Source organism: Diabrotica undecimpunctata, chromosome 8 (assembly GCF_040954645.1).
Source record: "Diabrotica undecimpunctata isolate CICGRU chromosome 8, icDiaUnde3, whole genome shotgun sequence".
Taxonomy (NCBI): domain Eukaryota; kingdom Metazoa; phylum Arthropoda; class Insecta; order Coleoptera; family Chrysomelidae; genus Diabrotica; species Diabrotica undecimpunctata.
The window spans coordinates 1,855,016-1,878,576 of NC_092810.1; the positions used below are offsets into that span (position 1 = coordinate 1,855,016).

Here is a 23,561-nt window from a genome sequence, read left to right on the forward strand (position 1 = left end):
CAGCCGAAGATAGGACAAAGAAGTACTCTTTTTAAACTACCAAGCATTCGCAAATCTCTATTTGCGTTATCAGGGTGCTACAATAAACAAAATTAGTACAAATTACAGAATAAAAATTATTTTGTATCTTACACTAATTGAGGTTAGTTGTCATGATGTTTATGAAATGAAATGAACAACTCATCTGACTCCTACAAATAATGGCGAAAACTGACCAAAAAATGTAAAAATATTTCTTTTAAAAGCACTCTAATTGTGGGATCTTTGTACAAGTCAAGTCATTGAAAGATAAAGTACAGGAAGCTGTACTTAAGCATTTTGATACATTCTGTCATAATAAATGCATTGCTGATTACTTCAAATTTAAAAATTTCCGCCAATGATGCCATAAAATTTAAAGCTTTGCAGTGTAAAAAATTTGGTTTCCTTCGACTTCAATGCACTAATAGCACACTCAAGTTTTTAGCTTTTCCTTTTTTTTCCAGATATTTTATATTTACTAACTGTCCAAAATCATGTATTATTTTCAAAATAGTCAAATAACGCCAAAACGGTAAGACTTAGACCGAATGTATGCTTAACAAATTATCTCGAGAATTCAATGAGAAATATATAAAAATGCAATGAAAATCAAATAACGAAGTTGGGACTACTTCCGATATAAACAAAAATAACACATATTGACAAATATTTTCATTTTAAAGTTCACTATCGAAATCCTATGCAACTAAATTTTTAGATCTCAAAACCATTTAGATTGGCAGATACGTCTAATAGGCCACACCGTGAGACATATTAATATCTCAGTTAAATTTTAAAGCAACTTACTTAAAATAATTTATGAATTTATTAAATTATCACATAAACGAGAAGTATAACAGGTAAGAGGCAATCTTTCGCATTAGAAACCAGGCAAAAATCCCGGTGATGAGTTTACCTATCTGCGGTGATGAGTTTACCAATCTCCAAAGGATGCCGGTGATTAGTTTACTATATCTCCGAGGGTCTAATAATTTTATGAGGGGCTATATAGTGATGAGTTCGTACACGTCCATATACCTATATACAGTCGTGCTATGCTTGGCTATCATGCCGGTCCTGGCAGCTTTGGTAGCTGTGATAATTATACAACAATAGAGTATTTACAAGGGATTATTCAGTTTTACAGCTGTTATTAAAATAACTTTTATAATGAGACACTAAATTTCTGGATACAGTCTACTTTCCTGGTCTACGTGCATAGCATTGGCGTTTGGAAATTAGATAGAAATATAAAACAAAACTAACAAGACAAGAAAATAGGCACCCGCATTAACAGCATCACGTTGAAAATTATCACTTTGATACAGACATCTGTCTACATTTAGGGTAGGTATACACCAACATCCAGTAGTCCAATTGAAGACACATGCGAACATAACATCAACAGAAATGATTTTGTAGACTACCTAATTGTTCGACTATAAAAGAACCCCAAAATAGAATTAAATGGGCTCGCATCTGTTTTTGAATGAACACGTAGGCCTTTTAAAATCGGGCAACTGCCTTTTTTTATACTTTTACTATCGTAGTCTGTTTCTATTTTAAATTTTATAGGGTTAAAAGTAACACAGACGGCTTAGATGAAATTTATAGAATGAAGCTCTAACTTATTAATGATTATCAATCACTAAAACATCTTTTATATAAAGTATAAGAGATCGTTTTATGTCCACCATCATTCCGAAGACTCCAAAAAGGCAACGTCAGTACAACATCCACTGTTTACTTTGACACTCCTATCTTTGAACAGGAATTTTTTAAGTCTCAAACTAATCTTATCGCTCGGACCGCATTTTTGTCAGCTTTCTTTTACACCGTACACGACGTTATATAACCATAAAAGTGCTGCAATCAGGCTTGTCTACGTTTTGTTAAATATTTAAATTAGGAAATTACCTCTGGGAACAATGTTGGAAAAGTTTTTTTACCCTCTATATTTACGGAATCGTATAATTTACGAAGAAATGTTTATATACGAGGTCGATGCGATAAATTGGAATAAAATTCGTTTTTTTTCAGAAGAATACAATCTAGCCTCATTTGTGACTAGGGTTATTACGACATATTTGATCTACTACAGCTCTGTCTCAGATGGTCTATATTTCTTGTCGTCTCTCTCTCTTGTCGTTTCCCCATTACTGAGGATCGTGATTTCTTCCAATATTCTTAACCATTTTTCTCTATTGGTCTCTATCTTCAGGTGCTCTGAGAGCTTCGCAGAATAAATTTCCAGCTGAATTCTTAATTGGGTCGAACCATCTAGTTGGTGATCGTCCTCTTGATCTTCTCCCCGGAACTTTTAGAGAAACAATTAAAATCTCCAAACTATCCTTACCTCTGCGAATCACGTGATCAAAGAACTGTAGAATTTGCTACAGACATGTTGTGGACAGCCTTTTTTTAACCTCGAGTTGGTTTATAATAGAAACGTTTGTCCTATGAGCTGTCCAAGGTATGCGCAGCATTTTTCTCCAGCACCATATCTCAAAGGTATCAAGTTTTTTAACTTCACGTCTGCGAAGAGTCCAAGTCTCTGCCCCGTATAGAAATTTTGAGAATACAAGGGCATTCTCCAGTCTCATCTTGATATTTTGAGAGATAGATTTGTCTTTCCAAACATTAGTTAGGCGACTCATCGTATTTTTTGCCATACCAATACGTCTCCAAACTTCTGCTTCACAGTTACGAGTTTTATTGATTTTATGCTGTCGTCTTGCCTTTTAATTCGACTCTTTGCAAATATCCATGTCTCATCTAAGTATACGAATGTGGTGACACCATCAGGCCTTTACACTTTTTTCACGATTTCCTTCCATCCTATCCTGCCTGGGCTAGTTGTTCGGCTTCATGTAACCCTTGGTTAATCAATATTTTTGTTTGATCTACCCAACGGCTTGGAGATCTTCTCCTAGGTCTCTTTCTTTTGACTATCAGTTTTTCCATCGTACCTGTTCTTCTAGCAATGTGTCCAAATAACTGCAAATATCTCTGTTGTATTTGTTTAAGCAATCTATCCTTTACTTTAAGTTGTTCTAATATCGATAAGTTAGTGCGATGATCAATCCAGGATATTCTTAACATGCGGCGGTATACCCTCATTTCAAAAGCGTCTAGTTTATTTTTATCCGCTTTCTTTAAGGTCCACGTTTCGGATGCATATGTGGCTATGAGAAAAATGAATGCCTTACCAGCCTTAGTTTTGTGTGTATTGTTATGCTAGAATTTTTCCAAATTGTTACCAGTTTCATCATAGCTGTTCTAGCAATAGACAACCTTCTACGTATCTCTCCGTCAGACCCTCCGTCATTTGTTATTTGGGATCCCAGGTATATGAAACTATTTACTACTTCAAAGCCCCCAATTTCTTTAATGTGTTGAAGATTATTCCGAACTCTGTCTACTATCATGATCTTTGTCTTACTCAGATTTAGTTTTAGTCCATATATTTTGTCTTTCTCCTCCAGACATCTCATTATGTCTTCCATTTCTTCTTGATATGCCGCGATTTTTAAAATGTCATCAGCATATCTCAAGTTACTGATTTTTTGACCTCGTCCTGATATTCCACCCTTTTATCCGTCTAGTACCTTTCACATAATGTGTTCGCTGTAAAGATTAAACAGAGTTGGCGAGATTATGCATCCCTGCCTGACACCTGCCTCTGTTCTGAAATGATCGGAATGGGTGTTGTTTATTTTTACTGTGCACTTATTATTTTCATATAGACTTCCAATTAGTTGAATTAAGTGGTGGGGTGTTCCCATTTCCGCTAGTATGGACCATGGCTGCTGCCATTTGACTTTATCGAAGGCCTTTGTGTAATCCACAAAGCACATAAGCATAGGAGTATTGAATTCACGAGTTTTTTCGATTAGCTGTCTGACATTAAGGATGTGTTCTCTTGTACCTTTTCCTAGGACAAATCCCGCTTGTTCTTCTGATATCTAAGGCAACAGAGAAGCTTTTAGTCTTTCATGTATTACATGAAGTAGAACCTTGCTTGCATGGGAAATTAGAGTTACCGTTCTGTAGTTGCTGCAATCTAGCGGAGTTCCTTTTTTGAATATAGGGATGAAAGTAGATGTTGTCCAGTTGTTGGGCCACTCTCCAGTTTCCCAAATCTTTTTTCAGATCATATGCATAACATTTACTCCAACATCTCCAGTCTCTTTTAAAACTTCTGCGGTAACCTGGTCTGCGCCAGGAGTTTTTCTATTTTTTTAACTTTTTGGTTGCTTTTTCTACCTATGACTTTAGAATATTTGGTTCTCTCTGCAGTGAACTCGTCGTGATTTGCATTCTGGGGATCATCTGCATATAGACTTTTCAATATTTTGACAATATTCCATGATGCTGTGCAATAATGATCCATTATTGTTTGTGTAATTGGTTTAAATTACCTAGATAGATATCGGACTTTGTTATATAGCCATGGGATTCATACCGGTTTGCATGTCTCTCTAGTTCTTCGCATTCTTCATTTATGTGTTTATTTTTATCATCCCTACATGCTCTTTTAATTTCTCTATTTAACCTTTCTAATTCGTTTTTGTTGCTGTTGTTTTGATATATGAGAGATTTAATTCTCCTTCGCTTTTCGAGAAGTTGCAGCGTTATGTCTATCATCCAGTGTTTTCTCTTGATGAACTAAACGACAAAAGTTAGAAAAACAACAAAAATTAAATGCAGTATTAAAAAAAACCCCGAGATTCAGCTTTTTTTACCAAATCCAAGCAAGAGAGTATACCAACGAGCACTTCTTTTCAAGACGATCCAATTGCAACAGTTTCACATATTTTAGAAGGTACGTTTATTTGACTGCTTTAGTTACTTTTTAATAAAATAAAATTTGCAGCAGGGTCTTCACCACGTCGAGATATTCATCCACAGCAAATTCAGGCCCACTTTGTGATATCGAGTTAAATCCTGAAAAGAGTTCTCCTGAAACAGAAATTCTGACCAAGAAATTGTGTAGATGAAGACTGAGAGAATTCAAAACACAAGATCCTAATTCTTAAGACTTTGAATCTTCAAAAAGAAAAATAGGAAAACAAAACAGGTACTGCACTAATCCACTATTCTATAAAGCTTTAAAGAATGGTGAAAAAATTCGGCGTGACTGGTTAGTTTATTCCAAAAGCACAGGCTCTTTATTTTGCTTATATTGTCGACTCTTTTCAAGCAAAAATAGCACTTTGAGTGCTACATACACTGTATACGCTGATACATTGAGTATGAGAGAGATCGATGATTCTCTGCGGCAACAGATTGAACATGAGACCACATATTGGCGAAACATACTACAGAGAGTCGTTAGTTTCATAAAATTCTTAGCTAGTAGGGGACTACCTTTTAGAGGAACCGATGAAAAATTTGGTTCTACTAGCAATGGCAACTACCTTGGATTACTAGAGTTGTTGACGGAATATGATCCTCTTTGAAAAGAACATATTCAAAAATATGCTTCAAAAGGCTGTGGTTTAGTACCTTATTTATCAAAAACGATTTGTTTTAAATTTTTGGACCATATATTAGAAGGAATTGTAAATCAAATACACTGGGGCAAATATTATTCAATCAGTGTTGACTCTACGCCTGATATAACACGTACAGATCAACTGACATTCATTATTAGGTATTGCTCGGAAACCGGAACACCTGTCGAGAAGTTCATTCAGTTTTTAGACAACACTGGCCACAAAGCCGAAGATATGGAAGCCAGTATTGTAAAAATTTTGTCCAACCTGAATATTGTCGATGAATGCAGGGGACAATCGTATGACAATACAAATAACATGTCTGGCGTTTATAGCGGTCTCCAAGCCCGAATAAAATCTAGGAATAGTTTGGCAAAATACGTACCATGTGCAGAACATTCCCTAAATTTGATTGTGCAACATGCAGCAGAATCCACTATGGAAAGTATTTCTTTTTTTTTAGTTGCTGAAGAAATTTATGTTTTTTTCTCAGCTTCAACTTACAGATGGAAACGAATCACTGATCTATTGAAAAATGGTGGCCATACCATATTTGTTCCAAAAAGAGTGAATGTGACTCGATGGTCAGGACGATTTAATGCATTAAAAGCTCTTAATTTATGCTATCAATATATAAATCAAGCAGTTTTAGAGTTATCCTCTAACGACGACGAGAAGATGCCAGTTCGCTGTCAAGCAAACAATTTACACGAAAAGATGGCTACGATAGAATTTGGTATTTACGCTGCCTTTTGGATCAAAGTACTGAAAAGAACTGACCTAGCGAGTAAATCTTTACAAAACGCAAATATGGACTTACATACATGTTCGTCTTTGTATAGCTCATTACAACATTTTTATGAGTTTCTTCGTGATAAATGTAATTTATTTGAACAAAAAACAAAATTAAAACAAAAATTAAAAGATCTTGCCATCACTTTCTCATTTTTATTTTCTCTGCCTCTTTCAGAGGATAACGTGATTTCAGACAAAGCGTCTGTATTAGTGAATATTTATTCGAATGACTTGGATACATATCTAGCAAGTGAGTGTATTCAATTAAAACATTTTTTAATATCACTACTACGCCAAGTTGAGTATAAAAATCCAACAACTCACAGTGCTGCTTTTGTGATGAAGCTTTTGCATAAAAATAATATAATTGCAACCTTCCCAAACGTAGACATAGCACTAAGAATCTTCTTATCGTTGATGGTTACTAACGCAGCTGGTGAAAGATCATTTTCCTCTTTAAAACGGGTCAAAAATTATTTGAGAAATACGATGACGGAAGAAACATTAAATTCGTTCGCTGTTTTGAATAATAATAATGATCTGCTTAGAAAATTAGATTTTAATAACATCATCGACCTGTTTGCAAGTAGGAAGTCCAGGAAAATTTGTTTGCAAATAATTATGTTAATTTACTTTATAAGTTGTGAGTTTGTGTCTTTGTGGCTTTTTTGTATATTTGTAATAAATTACCTAATAATATTAAAATATTTTTAATGAATTGTTAACCTAAGACCTACTGGAGAGTGGAGGTATAGTATGACTTAGCCCCCGGCGGTACATGAACTAAATCCGGCACTGGTGTTTGATAAAAAGTTTAGAAATGGTTGGAAACCGTACATAAACAAATTAAAATGTTTTCCACAATTATTTTATATTGAGTACGAGTATTTTCATTTGAAAATAAAAAGTTAAATATATTTGCCAAGACCCTAACTTTAACCCGTAATCGCAGACGTCTCAAAAACGGTATACTCTAATAGACATAATAATATGGCCAATCTAACCACTACTATTTAAATTGACAAAATGTAGTTTACTCCGAAGTATTTTTTAACAAAAATTAAAAGTGATATTTTAGTACATTGTAAAATTATTACACATGTAGGTGAAAGAAATTTACGTTAAATAACATTATGCAAGAATACTATTTATTAAAAAAAAATATAACAAAGTATGCAAAACTATGAACAACGTGTTAATGGCACATATATTTATACATATATTTTATACCTAAAATTTAGCAAAGTGTTAAACATTATGGAGAACACCAGTGCAATTTACCGTGCCTTTTACTACAACGAAATTTTTTCTGCGAATTTCGTTAATCTTTTAGAGGTGTAAGTTGGTTACTGTACTGAAGTGACAACACTCAATGTAAATAATGTCATTACAGACCATGAAAAAAGTCAGCTAATCAAAAGATTATTTAATCAACTAGTAGAAAGAAGACGTAAAAAGATTTACAGTGAATCATTGCTGGATGGTAGTTATTGAGTATATTGTTAGTGCAATAAATAAATAAAAAAAAGTCAACATCAAAATGAAACAGTAAAAAGCAAAGATACAATGCTCAAAATATTTTAAATAAACGTTAATAAATAAACATAAATCTTTAAATTGAACAATAAAAACCGAATTAACACTAGTTTTAATCCTATAATTCAATTAGCGAAATCTCAAAGCCGTCTATAAATTACAAATAACAAAACCCGTCGATCTATTTCGATGCACAACAAACCATAGCATTCCAAAACAATCCTACACACATTTTAGTATACTACTACGACAAACAGGTGGTCCGTTGCTATGGAAATCCGTAAATAAAACCATCCCGCACATGGTGGAGATCGGTAGTCAAAACTACTTTCTGCCGAGGAACACACACTGAGCGCAGCGTACCTCGCGACGAGGCTATGCTAGCCGAAGGGCGCATGCCTGATGCATTTTAAGGTCTATGGGACCCCTGCAACGTGAGAATTCACCGACGTTTAGTAAGCGCCGTTTGGACAATGATTGTTGGTGAATTCGGATTAAAAATCTGGGGATTTTTCGTAATTCGCAAACTACAACACAAACTACACAATTTTTTATCCGTAGCACCTTCAATGCTAAGCTAGTTGACAAAATTTTCATTGTTCACAATATTTTTTAGATGAATAGAGTTTTTTTATGTTCTTTTAGAGTGAGCAATCTTTTTATTTATTCGCAATTTATTGTTGTAGTTTTTAAGTGTGTATAATTTTCGATACGCTGGCCTAGCATAATGTTTTTCGATAGTTTCGTACAAGAACTATGTGTATCAAAAACGATACACACTTTGTTTTTAACATATTTTTAGATTCTGACTGAGCAACTTCTTTGCGTAGAACAATAACCATATATATATATATATTGTTTTGCTATTTAAATTGTATTATATTGCTTACTTAGGAAAAATCCTGTCTATATTTATTAAATGAACTAATCTCCAATTAATCACAATAAATCAGCATTAATTAATTACAATCTCAGGCTATTTAAATTGTACGATTTACCTTTGATCGTGGATTCAAAATATTTTCCAATTGGCGTCCTAATCGGGATAGGTAATATGACCTGAATAAAATACATAGAATTTCAACTGAACTATATGTGAGATGTCCTTTATTTTAATGAAATTTTATACAACAATCAATCCTGTAATATTTGCAATATACTAACTTTAAATATATGAGAAGTTGTTTTCTATCATGGACCCAAATGTTATTTTACATTGATTTTTAATATGTGTTATAACTAAGCTCTTTTTATAATTCCTTTTTTTTTTAGTGATCGCAAAATTAACTGTCTCTATTATTTATTCAATTTACTTAATTAATAAATGAAAATCACACTCCGGCTCTAATGAAATTTGACTGACCTTTCCTTCTCTGCCGTTGCAATTCTATGGCCACGCCACAACAAAAAAATCCTTTCTCTGCTTCTGCTCCTATTGTGGTCCAGATGACGTACACCTTTCTCCTATCTGTCCTTGTATCTCCAAATGTTTCCGGCTTCGTCTGCTATTAATATTCTTAGGCCCTTTGGTTTTCTATCTCTCTGTACCCCGTTCCTCACACTGGTCAGCTTTTCCACCGCAAATAAACACACCCGGTAAATTACGTCTTCGGGACTTCAAACAAACACAAATCACAAAGCTCCTTCCTTCTTGGACGACGAAAACTGACTAACTAACCTTTTTTTCTCTCTCCTATCTCATAGCCAAAACCAAACCTCCTTGCATTCAAAATTTGACCAATAAAAATCATCCACCTCTTGTGAGTATATCGTTACCACCCAACTCTCTCTATAAAACGTCATTCGGGTAATTCCAGAAAACAAATCTTCTTTAATTATTCTAACTAAATCTATCTACTTTACAAATATTTCTTACTAATAGCTACAAACGATACCTGTTTCTCAATTCAATGTCTTTTGTTAATAAACTTTTACCGATATAATCTTTCGGGGAGAAAACCACCGCAAATCCCGGTCCATTGTTCAACACTTTCTATATACACTTTTATTCCGGGTAAAACCATTTCACAATAACCGACTTATTTAAATTTCTTATCGATAATATTTGAAAGTCTTGTCTCTGAGGCCTAATGAACAATTCTTCGAACAACTTAAAATACATATTTTGTCTTATACAGGATGTTTGAAAATTCATATGCCCGTGTCTTTATGAAATATCAATAATTTTAATTTTTATTTAAGTAATAAAATTTGTATATCGGTTTTTTATTGCTTATGGACATTCAAAAGTACAACAAATCCCCGCCTTTGTAATCGATAAAATTTATCAATTTATGCAACTAAATTTTCTCGAGGCAAAATAAACGCACTTCCTGTATGCTATCTGTACTTATGCTACGTATTATCCTATCCTACTATCTACTTTATACAAATTTAAATCTTCATTCGTGATATTTATATACATCATGGATATTATAAATACCTCTGATCTTTTCAGAATCCATATGTTTCAACTCATAGCTGTTTACTCCATCTTCGTTGTTTACTATGTATGGCCCTTCGAAAACAGGCATCAATTTTGCGCAAATACCGGTCTGAAGATTTGACACTCTTAATGCTCTTACCATTACTTTGTCACCCTTTTGGAAAGTTACTGGTCTTCGTTTCCTATTATGACCCTGTCTCTGGATGTATTTCTCATTGCTTCTTCTTAATCTCCTCTGAACGGTTTCTATAACCTGTCGATACTCTCTTTGTTCTGGATCTTCCCACGGTCTTATCGGCATGACGCCTTTCATGATGTATTCTGGTGTTTCTTTCGTTACTGTACTTGGCATGGAATTTAGGTACATCTCTATTTCTCCCAATTTTCTGTCCCATCGCCGATGTTGACCATCCGTTGCAATACGAAGAAATTTCGTTACCTCTTGTATAAATCGCTCAGAAGGATTACTTTGGGGATGCCTGATGCTTACAAAGTTCGTCTCGATTCCCCGTTCTCTAAGCTGTCCCTTGAAACGATCATTTCGGAAGTACGTTGCATTGTCTAGTAAAATTTTTCTTGGGGTTCCTACCGTAGCGATGAAATTGTCTATTTTTCTCAATATTTCTTCCCCTTTTGTGGTGCGGCAACTATATAATTTTACGTATTTTGAGAACACATCCACCATCACCAGAATATGCTTGTTCCTTTGCGTGGTCACAATTAGATCGCTTAACATGTCGATGGCTATAATGTCCAGGTTGTTCCGGGAAACAATGCTCTTTGCAATATTTTCGTTTTTAAAATTCCTGCTCTTGTATTTCTGGCATACTTCGCATTTCTGTGTGATCTCTTTTGCAATGCGGTAATCTTGTCGACTGATGTAGTTTTCCCTAAATACAAGCCATACCTTTCTACTGCCAATATGTCCATTTTCCTCGTGTAGTTTCTTGATGATTCTTTCTGCCAATGTCGGTGTCACTAAATATAATTCCTTTCCGTCTATTCTCTTAAAAAATATCTCGTTTTCTAGCTCTGCTCTTCTCTTTTCTCTTTCTTCTAGGCCTTCCTGGTCGGTCCTTATCTCATTTAACGAAAATATCCCTTCGTCTTGTGTCAGTATATTCAATCCCACATGTAATGTAATTGTCTCCTTTTTTCCTGTATCTTCGTCCCGTGTTAAAGCGTCAGCTATTATGTTGTCTTTCCCTTTGATGTATCGAAATTGGAAATCATACTCTTGTAAGAGCAGAATGCCTCTGTGTATTCTGTTATTTACCAATCGATTCTTCATGATGTGTATCAATGCTGCATGATCCGTTTCGATGGTGAATTTAGCTCCCAATAAGTAAAACCTTAATTTGTTTACGCAAAATAGTACACTGGCGAATTCCAACTCGGTGACACTGTATTTTCTCTCATGTGTTTTAGTCACTCGAGATATAAAACATATCGGAACCTCTTGGCCGTTTTGTATTTGCGACAACACTCCTGCAAATTTCTGTATCGACGCATCCGTACGGAGTATAAACGGCAAATTGTAAATAGGGTGATATATTTTTGTTCCTTTAGCAAATTCTTGTTTCAATATTTTGAAAGCTTCCTCCTGTTCTTCTTTCCAATTCCATTTTGTCCCTTTCTTTAACAATTTTATTAAAGGAATTTCTTTTTGGCTTAAATCGGGAATTAATTTCTTGAAATAATTTATCGTACCGAGAAACCCTCGCAATGTTTTTAGATTTGTTGGTCTTGGGTATTCGTCGATGAGCTTTACTCTGTCCTCGGCTAGACTTACAGTTTCGGTGTCAAGTTTGAAACCCAAATAAATCACTTCCTTTTGAAAAAATTGACATTTTTCAATGTTTAGTTTTAATCCCGCTGTGTCCAATTCTTTCAAAATTATTTTGATATGTTCCACATGACTCTGCATATCTTGTGAAAAAATTAATAAATCGTCGATGTAATGGACGATGAACTCTTCATGGTGATTCAAAATGGTATGCAAAGCTCGTACAAGTGCTGCACAGGCGCTTTGTAATCCAAACGGAACTACCTTAAATCGGTATACTATACCATCAATTGAAAAGGCAGTGTAGTTTCTACACTTTTCAGCCAAAGGTATTAACCAAAAACTATGCTTTAGATCAATTTTTGAGAAAATATGTGATCCCGTGATCCTTCCAAAAATGGCCTCGATATTTAACGGTGATTCATATTGTGATACTGTGTGTTGGTTGATATTTCGGGCATCTAAACAGAGTCTTAACTCTCCACTGCTCTTCTTCACTATCACAATTGGGTTAATATAGGGTGAGTCACATCTCTCAATGATTTGATCTTCCAACATTTTTTTGATTTCTTGCTTTACTTCTTGCCGATACTTATAAGGAATTGGATAAGTCTTCGATCGAAAATTTCTCAAGTTTTTCACCTCAAATGAGTGCTCGTATTTTGTGGCCACTCGGTTTTCCTCATTTATCAGCGTTTCATAGTCTCTTAAAATTATACGCAAATCATTTTCTTTGCCTTCTCCACATATCAATTTTTTTTTTCTCCCATCAAATTTTTCGCACATATTCACCGTGTACTCCGTGTCTTCTTCAAACACCACTGTCTCCATTGTGTCCTCTTCATTTTCCTTTGTGTTTTTTTTTGTTGGGCTCGTCTCTTCTTTTGAGGAATCCCAAGTTTTGCTTTTATTTCTTGTCAAAATTTTTCCATCTTCTTCTCCTGAGCTCGTCTCATCTTTTGAGGAATCCCAGGTTTTTTTTTCTTTGATCTTTTTCAGACCTTTTCCCCTCTTTCTTCCTTTTCCTTTCTTCGTCGCCAGGTTCATTTCCACCGTTTGTTCTTTCTCTGATTCGTCCGTAATTTGTTTCTCTTGTTCCTTATCCTGTTCTTCTTCTTTTTCCTTGGCTATTTTCATCGTATTGGTTTTGAAGTCGATCACTACATGTTTTTCCGTTAATTCGTCAACGCCTACAATCATGTCATGTGACATATTCGGCATTATTACACATTGAAGTGCATACATATTTTTTTTCAATCGTACCATTACTCGTATACCTTCATTTATTGTTGCCAATGTCCGTTTATTTGCGCCCACTAAATTCACCCTAGGTATTTTATAAATTAGACTTGTTAAATTTACTTCTTCGATTAATTTTCTGTTGACCAGTGTTATTTCAGAGCCTGTGTCTATCATAATTTTAATTGGTTTCTCATTTATAAATCCATCCACAAATTTTAAATTAACTCCATTTCTCTTTTCATTGTTTCCTGCCAGTTTAATAAATTCCTTGGGGTGACAAAAAATTCCTGTTTGTTTCTTCGTTTTTAGTGAGCGCCTTCTTGAAAACACGCCTGTTGTTCTTCTGTGTTTTCTCTCCCGTCATCTTCTCTCTCATATTCATTTTCTTCTCTTTGCATATTATTTATTTCTCTTCTGTTCTCTTTTGGTCTATCATTCCCGTATCGATTACCGCGAGATTCCTGTTCATTCCGTGGGTTATTGTATCTGTTTCCTTGGTATGGGCGGTTATTTCTACTCTGATTTTCCCGATCCCTGTTTTCATTCCATCTCTGGGTTCTGGGTTCATAATTCTCTCTTCCGTTCGGTCTATTTTCATATCCCCGTCTAGGTATGAATTCTCGTCTTGTATAATCTCTTCTAAAATTTTGACCTCTATCTCTATATTCTTGGTTTTCTCTTTGTCTATAATTTTCTTGCGGTCTTCTTTCTCTTCTTTCATGCCTATGTGATTCTCTCATTTGCAAAAATTGACATAAGCTGTCAATGTCCTTGTAATTTTGGAGATTTATGTGGTCTTCCAAGGTATCTTCAAAATGTCGCGATATCAACTCTACCAATTGTTCTGATGAATAATTATATTGCAAATGTTTTGCATTATTATAGAGTTGTAATGCGTACATCTTTTCTGATACGCCCATCCTCTCATGGTATTTTCCATTTTGTAACTCTTTATTTACTTGTAGTTGCTGGATTTTTCCCCAGAAATAATTTAAGAATCTTCTCTCAAAATCTTGCCAATTGTCCAATTCTTCTTCCTTGCTGACAAACCAAAGATTTGCCTCTTCTGTGAGATGGTTTCTGATGGTTTCCTTTGCTGTTGCAAACGGTCCTATGTATTTGACTTTTTCCTTTAGGTTATTTATAAAAGGCACTGGGTGTATTTTCCTTATATCCCCGCCAAATCGTACTTTTACGTCTTCTGTGCTATGTACGATGACTTCCTTTCTTTCTACTCCTCTTATCTCCATCTCTGCAATTTGTTTAAATCTCCTTTCCGTTTCTTTCCGGTCTTCTTGTAGCGCATTTTCAAATTTTATTTCTATCTGTTCTAATTCCCTTTTTTGCATACTCTGAATATCCTTCATTTTAGTTTCGATTTCTTCTCTCTGCAATTCTATTTTCCTCTCTGTTTCTTCCCTACTTCTTTCTAAACAGACTTTTATTTCGTTTTCATATTTGTCCATACGCGTTTCCATTTTTTGTTCCATTTTTCTTTGGTTTTCTTCCAAATTGTCCAATTTTTGTTCCGTTCTTTGTTGTGATTCATCCATTATGTGTTTTGTTTCCAGTTGATTTTTATCCATTTTTTGTGACGATTCTTGTATTTGTTGTGTCTGTATTTGCATCATAGCTAATAATTTTTCTAACATCCCTGTTTCTTTTCTTTCCTCCATTATTGTAGCATTTCCTTCATTATCCGATCCTTCATCAATAATTGTTTCCTCTTCTATCTTATCCTCTTTCCTTTCTTGCGTTTTGCTTTGACTCCTTGTGGCCGACATGTTCGTTAGATTATTTATCCCCGCCAAATATGAAACTTTGAAATTTGTGCAATAATTTCCCCGCCAAATATAAAATTCTACTGGTCTGTTGCAACAAACGGGACTTTTCCTGTTCAAATGTAATAACTCTTGAGTACGAGTATCAAATTTCAATATCCCACAAATAAATCAAATGGTAAAATATCAAATGTCAAAATCAATCAAATCATTCAAGTATGGTAAAATTATCAAATTTAAATATCACACAAATAAATCAATTATGGTAACCTATAAATTGTCAATATCACGAATAAATCAATTATGGTAAATTGTATCTTAAAAAAAATATATAATCTTTATGTCCTCAATTTTTACATAATATTTCACTTTATCCCCGGCATATAAACTTTCAAATATCTGCTCGTCTACTCCTATCCTTTCAAATTTGCCAACTAGAAATATTTTTCAAAGCTTTACACGTTGGGGGCCATTTTGTTTTGCTATTTAAATTGTATTATATTGCTTACTTAGGAAAAATCCTGTCTATATTTATTAAATGAACTAATCTCCAATTAATCACAATAAATCAGCATTAATTAATTACAATCTCAGGCTATTTAAATTGTACGATTTACCTTTGATCGTGGATTCAAAATATTTTCCAATTGGCGTCCTAATCGGGATAGGTAATATGACCTGAATAAAATACATAGAATTTCAACTGAACTATATGTGAGATGTCCTTTATTTTAATGAAATTTTATACAACAATCAATCCTGTAATATTTGCAATATACTAACTTTAAATATATGAGAAGTTGTTTTCTATCATGGACCCAAATGTTATTTTACATTGATTTTTAATATGTGTTATAACTAAGCTCTTTTTATAATTCCTTTTTTTTTTAGTGATCGCAAAATTAACTGTCTCTATTATTTATTCAATTTACTTAATTAATAAATGAAAATCACACTCCGGCTCTAATGAAATTTGACTGACCTTTCCTTCTCTGCCGTTGCAATTCTATGGCCACGCCACAACAAAAAAATCCTTTCTCTGCTTCTGCTCCTATTGTGGTCCAGATGACGTACACCTTTCTCCTATCTGTCCTTGTATCTCCAAATGTTTCCGGCTTCGTCTGCTATTAATATTCTTAGGCCCTTTGGTTTTCTATCTCTCTGTACCCCGTTCCTCACACTGGTCAGCTTTTCCACCGCAAATAAACACACCCGGTAAATTACGTCTTCGGGACTTCAAACAAACACAAATCACAAAGCTCCTTCCTTCTTGGACGACGAAAACTGACTAACTAACCTTTTTTTCTCTCTCCTATCTCATAGCCAAAACCAAACCTCCTTGCATTCAAAATTTGACCAATAAAAATCATCCACCTCTTGTGAGTATATCGTTACCACCCAACTCTCTCTATAAAACGTCATTCGGGTAATTCCAGAAAACAAATCTTCTTTAATTATTCTAACTAAATCTATCTACTTTACAAATATTTCTTACTAATAGCTACAAACGATACCTGTTTCTCAATTCAATGTCTTTTGTTAATAAACTTTTACCGATATAATCTTTCGGGGAGAAAACCACCGCAAATCCCGGTCCATTGTTCAACACTTTCTATATACACTTTTATTCCGGGTAAAACCATTTCACAATAACCGACTTATTTAAATTTCTTATCGATAATATTTGAAAGTCTTGTCTCTGAGGCCTAATGAACAATTCTTCGAACAACTTAAAATACATATTTTGTCTTATACAGGATGTTTGAAAATTCATATGCCCGTGTCTTTGAAATATCAATAATTTTAATTTTTATTTAAGTAATAAAATTTGTATATAGGTTTTTTATTGCTTATGGACATTCAAAAGTACAACAATATATATATATATATATATATATATATATATATATATATATATATATATATATACAAGGATTTCCACAGTTTTCACTGTATTCCTTCACTCAACCGTTTTCTCCAATTTTTCCTGTTTAGCCAGTCCCCTTCCTGTAGGTTTCTTTTACTCATTGCTTCGTCCACTTCATCTCTGAAAGATCTTCGGGGTCTGCCTCTCTTTCTTCTTCCTATCGGGCTCCACTCTGTTATTCTATTTATCCACCGATTTTGGTCTGCTCTTCTGACATGTCCGTACCAGGTTAACCTCTTCTGTTCGATGTAGTCTATTATGTCGGAGTTCATTCCCATTCACCTCTTAATCTCCATGTTATTTATTCTATCTCTTCTTGTTACTCTGCAGCTTCTCCTTAGGAATTCCATCTCTGTTGCTCTTATTTTGTTTTTGGTTTTCTTTTTTATTGTCCAATTTTCACACCCATAAGTGAGGATACTTCTTGTCATGGTATTATATATTTTTTTCTTTGTTTTCATGCTGATGTTCTTATCCCATAGTACCGGGTTCAATTTTCGTATGCAGTCTCTTGTTTGTCCTAGTCTATTTTTTATATCTTCCTCCGTTGTTCCTTTGTTTGATATTATGAAACCTAAATACTTATACTTGTCTGTTCCTTTGATTTGTTTACCTTCGTCTATTTCCAGCTGTTTTATTTCTGTATTCTCCGTTGTAAGGTATTCAGTTTTCTTTAGGTTTATTTCCATCCCATTTTTTGTATATTCCTGCTCCAGTTTTCTCATCATAAAACTGAGGTCATCCTCATCTTAAGCGATCACTATTTGGTCGTCGGCAAAACTTAGCGTATATAGATATTCGTTCCTTACTGGTATACCCATTCCTTCGCACTTTCTTTTCCATGGTTTCAGGGTTTTTTCCAGGAATATTTTGAACAGGGTGGGGGATGTGGGGCAACCCTGTAGTAGTCCCTTTGTCGTCTTAAATGGACTGCATATTCTATTGCCCGTTTTGATAGCTACTTCGTTATTCTTGTAGAGTGCTTTTACCGCGTTTATTAATCTTCGTGGAACTTCGATGTCTTCCATTGCTTCCCATAGCTTGGTTCTAGGTATTGAGTCATATGCCTTCTTAAGATCAACAAAAGCCAGATGGACCGATCTATTTTTGGCCATTATTTTTTCTATTAGTTGTTCGACTGTACAACAATAACCATAAGAAACCCAAAAGAGCTGCTGTTGGAGATTTAACTTCAAAAGAAATTTTCAGCACATAAACAAGGTGGAGGAAGAAACCTAGAAGCTTCTACAAACTTTTATTAAAATAAACTAATTCGACAAGGTACGGTAAGCATGTTTCATGTAAATTTGCAGTGTATTTCTAATAAAGTCGATATGATTAATGCTTTTCTTACAGATCAAAATTTATATGACGTGAAACGTCTGTTCAACTATTGGGAATAACCATAAATAATCGACTGATCTGATCGGCTCATATCTCTCAACTAAAGAAAAAGCTATCAAGTTCATTATTTTTTATTCGCCAACTAGCAAGGGTTGTTAAATTTGAAACATTAAAAATGACATATTTTTCTTTATTCCACTATCACCTAAACTATGGTGTAATCATATTCGGCAATTTAACAAATGCACTTCAAATTTTTAGAATTTAGAATGAGAGACTGAAAGATCAGGATTTTAGCAAGGGTTAGTTATCTAGAACACTGCCGACCTTTCTTTATCAAATTCAAAATTATGCCGGTAACTACTCTGTTGATATTTCAAGTTCTAACTGAAATTCACAGAGAACGTGCCCAATCGCTGTAATTAGGTCTTTCAGAAAAAAATTGCCTTAATTATAACTATTACAATATTTTACCAAAAAGTATTAAACAGCTAAGCTGTATGGTAATTTAGTTTCGATAAAGTTATAAAAAAATATCTTCTAAAACATTCTTTTTACTGCTCAGAAGAATATATGACTCATTGCAGAACATCCACTGAACTGCTTACCTTAACTTTGCCATAAATCTTTTTTTGTTTAATATGTGTTCTTGTTTGTGATATACACTCGCGATCATAAAATCCGGGTCACCTTGAAAATCACCGATATTTAATTTTTAACGAGCTTTATCGTAAATAATAATAACAGAAATACAAACTAATGCATGTCTTTGAGAATTATTGCGGTTTTCTTTGTAACAAAGAATTCTAATAGTGCCGATTTCGCGGTAAAGTGCACATTTCCCAAAATGAACGCTACCTGTAACTCCGCTTGTTTTAAATGTCTCGTTTGTACTTCGACTTTCTGTTCAAATGCAACGGACAAACATTTATTATTGCCACCATTAGTGTTTATTAGTGCCATTATTAGTGTTTATTTTTTGACAAAAATGCCTTTGACTGTTGTTGAAACGGCACAAATTGTTGCACTTGTGGAAGACGGTCACACTCAACGGCAAGTCGCAAGAACTGTTGGCGTAAGCCTTTCTACTGTTCAACGAGTGCTTCAACGCTTTCAGGAGGCAAGTTTGCTAACTAGGCGACCTGGCTCTGGACGAAGAAGAACGACCAAGGCACTAGATGACCGTTTCCTTGTGTTTCAGGCTTTACGAAACCGGACCTCAACTGCGGTTATGCATCAAAATCGTCTAGAGGAAGTATGAAATCGCAATTTTAGTGTTGCAACAGTCAGAAGAAGACTTCGCTCTTCTTGACTATCTTCTCGGGTAATGGCTAGAGGACCGCCACTTCGCCGGGTGTCTCGAGTTGCACGACTAGCTTTTTGCTCGACAATACGCCCATTGGGAAATTAACGATTGTAGCAAAGTGTTATTCTCAGATGAATCCCGTTTCTGCCTAACTGGATCCGATGGACGTGTAAGAGTGTGGAGGAGAACCGGTGAACGATTTGCACAAGCTTGCATTGCTCCAAGAATGCCATTTGGTGGAGACTCGATCATGTCTTGGGGAGGTATATCTTCCGACTTCCACACAGAATTACCCTTCATCTAAAATGGGTCCCTAACTGCACGAGGGTACATTACGGAGATTCCGGAAGAACATGTTATGCCCAACATGACAGGGCTTGGAGAAAACGCCGTTTTTATGCAGGACAACGTGCGACCGCACGTTGCAAGGATCAGTATGTAATACTTGGACGAAGTTGGAATGACGAGGGTACCCTGGCCAGCTAGGTCTCCGGACCTGAATCCCATCGAACATCTCTGGGACGATTTGAAAAAACGTATTCAAACCCATACACCTCCTCCTAACAACGCACAGGAGCTTAAGGATCTGTTAGTGAGAGAGTGGAATAACATACCACAACATGTAATCCGGAGAAAAATTGAGAGTATGCCCCGTCGTCTGCAAGAGGTTATTAGAGCAAGGGGAGGCAATACACGATATTGGTCATTAAAATTTCACTGATTTTTTACCACGTTCTGTATTTTCCATTTTTTTTTTTTTTTTCGTATGTCTGTTTTATCAACAATTTGATTTGTGTTCTGTTTTTTTCAATAAAAACAATAAAAAACCATTTTTTTTTCTTTCAAAACAAACATTGATGACAAATTAAAAATACATTAGCCAAAAAAAGGTTATTACTGCACCAGAGGCAAAAATATTTAAGAAACTTGAAATTTTCAAGATGACCCGGATTTTATGATCGCGAGTGTATTTAAGTTACGTTTTATATTCCTTTTTTATATACTATGTATCTTTTTTTTTACTTGCTACAAACAATAATTGTATTTGTTATGTAATTAAATAAATACTATACTCTACTCTACCATTCTACAAAAAACAGTGTTCGCCTGTAAAGATAAACAAGTCGATAAAAACAATAGTGCTGGAAAGTAAAAAACAATTCCACGAACAAAATAGTGCTATTGGGTACGTGTAAAGTACTGTAGTTATGCTTTTGCTGGATTTAGTAGACTTTGATTACGATGTATTTCTCAAGTGAGGACTCTGACAATGATTCAGATTTTGAACAAGGTTTAGATTCAAGCAATGAAAGCAACACCGATAACAGTGACCATGGAATCAGTCGTAACTTCTAGAAAGCGACATAATTATTACACTACATTATTACTAGAAAAAAAAACACTAAACGACAAAATACCGTGTGGGGATAGTATCACAAGTTCTTTCCTGATTTTTTTACGAATTATAATAGAATCACGACTGTATATGAAGGGCCGTATAATATTTATAAAGACGATGAAGTGTTTTTATCTTTTATAAACCTCGACCAAATATTATGTTGACCCAAAGAACGTTTGCCGATTAAGAAACGCATGCAATTCTCTTGGTCCAAAGGTACCGCAACACGGTAATAAATGCCAGCAACCATACGCCGGGTCTACTCTGCACGATCAGCATGAAAACAGCACGGCTAGCTAACTATGATTTCACTCAGCGTTGCCGCAATGCAAAATAACATTACCATATGTTTAAATAAATAGAATAGTTGTCAGCATACATAGAAAATTGTATATTATATTTAGTAGCTCTAAAAAAAACACCAAGAAACACAGATTTTTTTATTGAGGAATACACTATGAGAAAATATTCATCAACTTCATTACAATGGCTTAATCATTCAAATTGTCCACAAAATTGTAGTTTTTACTGGTTCGCACGAGGTCGCACAACCTCTGTCTTTCAGATTCTTATCCAGAATTAAAAAATAGATTCGGAAATCGCTTTAAAAATAAAAGAATGTTTTGTATTTTGAGAACGATTTCCGAAGTGGAAATCAAAACGTCAAATGAACTTATTTTAAAGTAAAATTATTGTGGCTTGTGTCACAATTTTGTTGTAGCTTTATAACAATATTAAAACACGATTATTCAAGCGCGAACTCCGAGTCCATCTATTTTCCAATGTTTCTAAAATGCCGAATATTATCTATACCTTATATCTCTAGTAGACGCAGCTTGTCTAGGAGTTTCTTCGGCTCTGTACCTTCTTTTAATAGGTACATTTATCATTGAAGTGTTGATGCTCGAAATGTTTGTAATTTGTAAAACTGGTGCAGTGGACCGTAGAGAAGTAATAGAATTTTGTCTTATAATAATGTTGTTTTATAATAAAACTTTATTTTTCAGATATTATGGATTATGAAAAAGAGCAAAAAAGATTGTTAGCACTTTTTGAAGAAGTTTCGACCGGTGAAGAGTATTATGATGAAGAGAAATCGGGAGAAGAAGATCATGTAGAAGAAAACTTGGACGGAAGCGATACGGAACAGGAAAATGAGGAATTAGATAATGAGACATTTTACCATTGGTCCATATTTTTTGGGCAAAGATAGTAAAGAAAATTAAACAGAAACAGAAAATTAAACTGTGTCTACTGAAAGGTTAAAGGGATTATATTATTATTGTTATAGTATGGAATACCAAAAAGATTTAACACCACCATTTTTTTACATTCAAACTACGAATAATGGGCATGTCTCCCTGTTAATAAAAGGATTTTTATCTATTGTAGAATAACAAGAACATTTAAATGGATTCTATCCGAGATTTTAGTGTTTTTTATGCATTTTACTTCTTCTTCTTCTTTTGGTGCCTATCCTCTGTGGATGTTGGCAATCACGTTGGTCCATACAACTTTGTTGACAGCTGCTCTAAATATATGTATGGTAGTCATTCCTGCCCACTGTCTGATGTTCTTTAACCACGATGTCCTTCTGCGCCCTTGAGATCTTTTGCCTTCTATCTTGCCTTCTAAAATTAATTGAATTAGTTGACTTCTCATTGCGCATCACATGGCCTAAGTATGTCATCTGTCTGATTTTCACGATACGCATAATTTCCAGATCTTTATTCATACGTTGGATCACGGTGTTGTTTGTAACATGATCGATATAGGAAATTCTGAGCATCCGGCGGTAGCACCACATTTCTAAGGCTTCTAATCGTTTAGATGCTGCCTCCGTTAAGGTCCAGGCTTCTACTCCATATAAAAGGGTAGAAAATACATAGCATGTCAAGACTCGTGTTCTTATATCAATGTTCAGGTGCATATTACATAAAATCTTTTTGAGGCGATTGAAGACAGCCCTCATCTTTTCTATACGACATCTTATTTCCTGTGAGTGGTCCCATTCCTTATTTAGGCTGCATCCAAAATATGTAATTTTGTCGATTATTTTCAAGGGTTCATTATTAGCTGTAAATCGGTGCTGTATTACGTCGATTTTACTTACTACAAGAATTTTGGTCTTCTTACAGTTTCATTTTATGCCGTATCTGTCACAGGCTTCCACTACACGGTCTATGAGTGTTTGCAGATCCTCCGCATTATCAGCAATCAAAACCGTATCGTCCACATATCTTAAATTGTTTATGATTTCACCATTGATTTTTATACCTTCTCTTAAACCATCAATGGCTTCCCTGAACAGCATTTCTCGAGTAAATATTGAACAACGTCGGTGACAAAATGCAGCCCTGACGTACTCCCCGTTTTATCGTGAATTCTTGTGAGGTTTCGTTGTCTACTCGTACAGTTGCCCTTTGCTGTAAGTATAAATTTTTAATTAGGCGTAAATATTTGTCATCAATACAAGATTC

General features: G+C 34.7%; 1 protein-coding gene across 1 annotated transcript; it reads left to right on the forward strand.

Moving 5' to 3' along the window:
• Nucleotides 1–5,316: 5,316 nt before the first annotated feature.
• Nucleotides 5,317–22,294, forward strand: LOC140448266 (uncharacterized). The gene is made up of 4 exons (XM_072541365.1): nt 5,317–5,354; nt 5,678–5,964; nt 6,013–6,306; nt 22,089–22,294. The coding sequence occupies exons 1-4, from the start codon at nt 5,317–5,319 to the stop codon at nt 22,292–22,294; spliced, it is 825 nt and encodes a 274-aa protein (XP_072397466.1).
• Nucleotides 22,295–23,561: the final 1,267 nt, after the last annotated feature.